Below are 3,543 nucleotides of genomic sequence, written 5' to 3' on the forward strand. Positions count from 1 at the left end.
CGCGACAGCTTTTTCGCATGACTGTAGTAATTTAATTAAAAAATAATAATAAAATTATCTATGTCATTATTTTCAAATAAACATATTTTTATCATAATTTTTTTTATTTTTTTTATAAACAAATACTTCACCCGATTTATTAAGTATTGTTTGACAATTCTTATACTGATATTCGGGCGCTTATTTGATTTTTATTTAAAAAATAATTAACAAAAAAATAAAAGTCAAAGAAAATAGTAAAATTATTAATCAATTTAATCATAATGATTAAAGTTTTGTCGTATAAAAAAGTCGACAAATTATGAATTAGAAATCAAACTGGCATAAAATAGTGAAAGTTTCCACGTATTAATAAATAATATAGAACTGATTAAATAATAAAATAAAAAAACAATAAAAAAACACCCAAACAAAATACAATAAGATAAAACAAACCTATTTATTACTATACATTTACTATAATAAAGTTAAAAAAAATAACAACAAATCAAACACTATGAACTAAAAAATTACAGAACTTGATCTGATTGGCCAATTTCTTGAAAGACGAAAGTCAAAAGACAAATATTCTGTTGTAAAAACCTGTGTGCTGAGAAAAACTGAAAAAAACACTCTAAATTACCCGAAACATCTCCAAAAACAAGTGCAAACTACAAAATTAAATAACTTGTTTTGATTGGTCAATATTAACAAGTATAAATAGCAATCTGAAATTGAGGTGACAAATACAAATTGCATGGACAAAAAGGAGATGTCAACCCTTACAACACAAAGCACAGTGACAACTGGCCTCTCTCGCGATAGAAAGAGAGCTTCTCGCTCTTGTGAATCCTGTGTTACTAATGCTATAGTATACACACTTATTAGTCAAATGGGAGCTACAGCCACGTTCAGAAAGACTAAGAAGTCGAAGCAGACCGTTAAGATGTACTTGCCGGAAACTGTCTCACTGAATGGAACAATTTACGACCAAAACACACTTGCCTCAATGAGCGAGACTTTGTTGACTCAAGTCTTGGGCGAAGCCCCAATGGATATCTCTGCAATGAACGACAAACAGTACAACAGATCTAAAGAGGCACAAGTCAATAACGGCATCTTATACTTATTGAATACACTTGGATACACCTTTGCTGTCAAACAAACTAAAAGAACAAAGTGCACAGAAAGGTTGGTCAAAATCAACTCCCTCACAACACCATTCGCTGACGTCATCAGTGGAGACTTACTCGAAGAAGCTGGTGTTGCCTTTGGGAAGAAAATCGAAGAGTTGTTCGGCAGAGAAATGACCATCTCCGTCTCTGCAGAGAACTTGAATGACCTCCCACAACTCCCTTTCAGCTTCAACCAAACTAATTTGTATCAACAAGTAGTCGAACAGAGTAATCCGTGTGATGGGTCGATGATTGGGTCTATTGTTTCTGACGGAAATTCTTATTACTTTGTCACACAAGATGGAACGGCTTATAATTTTAACTATACGATGTAATCTAGTTGTTGATGTGTTTTATTTTTCTTATTAGTTTTAGTTTCTATTACTATATTTTAATTATCAAATGACTAGTTGTTTTTTAGTTGTATTATTTAAGTTTTTTTTCAACAGATATTTTTTGATGAGAAATTTCAACAAATAAAAAAAAAATAGAAAAAATTGGTTTCTGTTTGCACGAAGTTTATTACAGAGATGGAATTAAGTAATACATTTAATTATTATAATTAATTAGAAGTATTAATTTAATTTCAAAACTAAAAGAACACTCTATAATTAGTAAAAATTAGTAAAAACGAACAATTCTTTCTTTCATTTTTTTCTTAGTTTTTAAAAGTAAATTTTAGGTATCATTATAGTTAAAAAGTGGAATAATGAATAGTGAAACTAAATTAAAAAAGAAATCAGAATGGATTGTGCTTTTAACATTCCCAAGAAGACAGTCTTATTTGTTATATTATAATAACAAATTAAGCTAATGAGTCATTAAAGAGAGCAAAACAAGTTTCAGAAGAAATAAGAAAAAAACAAATATAACTCTATTGTTGTTAAAAAAACTATACTATAGTAAAATAATAGATGAGAACACTGAAGCCTGTAAATTGAGTAAGTCTGATTTCTTCTTAGAATCGAAGTTGCAGAATTGGATTCGAAGATTTATGAATAGCAAAAGAATCCAAGTTCCTCCTTATTAAATGACCATATCTAAAAAGTCGTTAGATGTTACTGTTAGCTGTCCTTTTCACACTTTCTCTTGCGCAGTACGACTGCACCTCCGCTGTCGAGGCAGCACTCCCAAGTTTTGAAAAGACGTTCTCGTTCAGCGCATCGACCCCAACGTCTAAAATATCTCCAGACGCTGGGTCAATTCATACTGTCCAAGCTTACTATATAAAAGTCACCCACGTCGACGACCCGGCTTCTTTGATCATGCAAATGTCGTCTTGTTTCAATGACAATACCTTAGATGCAGATATTGATATATACTCTGTGTGTGACACTAACATCGCACAAAACAGAATCTATTCTTCGGGTATTTCAACACAGTGCTCGGGCAAGACAGAAAGCCCTTATCTGTTGTGGGAATCCAACAAAGGAAACACTTATTACGTCGTTGTGAAAACAAGAGATGTGAACCAAGTAGGTACCGTCCATCTTTCAAACCAAGTCTCTGTCGATACCAACACGAATTATGAATGTAATGTCGCCACTGACATTTCCGCATTCCCTTTCACTCAAAAGGGATACCTCTCAGGGTCTATTCCAGTGATGAAAGTCGAATGCACTGAACCTTACCCAATGCTTTGGTATAAGATGAAAGGTGATGGAAAGTACTATGTTGCCCATACATGCAGCCCTTACACTAACATCGACACTGCCATTGTGTTGGTCACTTCTTTGAACGCAGGCTCATGCAAAAACTCAAAATGCGCCAAACAGGCCGATGACGGCTGTTCTGCAGATTCGTTGTCGACAATCCTTTCTTTCAAATCAGAAGTCGACGTGGACTACTACATTGGTGTCTATTCAATCAATGGGGTCTACGGCCAATTCCAACTCCATATTGACTCACTCCAAGACTCAATTCCAGCTGTTTGTGAACACGCTCTCCCAATTCAAAAACTCCCATTCGCCAAAACTGTCAATGTGGTTGAGGCTTGGCCATACACCGACGCCGGGTGCACTCGATTCCCAGAGAAGTACAGATCTGTTTTCTTGACCATTGTTGGTGAGGGTAAAGAAATGGTGATTTCCACATGCAAATCATTGGACGCACAATTGAACACCATTGGTGTTGGGGTTGAAGTGTTGAGTTCATGTGATGGAATGCAATGTGACATGTCCAACAGTGAATATGGAGAGTGTTACACTAACAACTATTTGATCAAGACCCTTACCAAAGGTCAGACGTACATCATCCATGCCTTCTGCAAAGACGGCCCATGTGAATTAACTCTGAATGTTTATGTCAAGCCAGACGATCACTCTGATTGTGAACACGCAATGGTTCTTGTCGATCCAGGACAAGTCAACGATCTTTGCAATTTGACTAA

General features: G+C 34.9%; 2 protein-coding genes across 2 annotated transcripts; both read left to right on the plus strand.

Annotated features, from left to right (window-relative positions):
* Positions 1–736: 736 nt before the first annotated feature.
* Positions 737–1,489, plus strand: EIN_180820 (hypothetical protein; the record flags this gene model as incomplete). The annotated part of the gene is made up of 1 exon (XM_004260678.1): positions 737–1,489. The coding sequence occupies one exon, from the start codon at positions 737–739 to the stop codon at positions 1,487–1,489; it is 753 nt and encodes a 250-aa protein (XP_004260726.1).
* Positions 1,490–2,209: 720 nt separating this feature from the next.
* EIN_180830 (hypothetical protein) lies at positions 2,210–3,517 on the plus strand (the record flags this gene model as incomplete). The annotated part of the gene is made up of 1 exon (XM_004260679.1): positions 2,210–3,517. A coding segment is annotated over one exon (1,308 nt), but the record flags the coding sequence as incomplete, so codon positions are not given.
* Between the last annotated feature and the right edge of the window lie 26 nt (positions 3,518–3,543).

This window comes from Entamoeba invadens (genome assembly GCF_000330505.1).
Source record: "Entamoeba invadens IP1 unplaced genomic scaffold scaff_1105074725183, whole genome shotgun sequence".
NCBI lineage: Eukaryota > Evosea > Mastigamoebida > Endamoebidae > Entamoeba > Entamoeba invadens.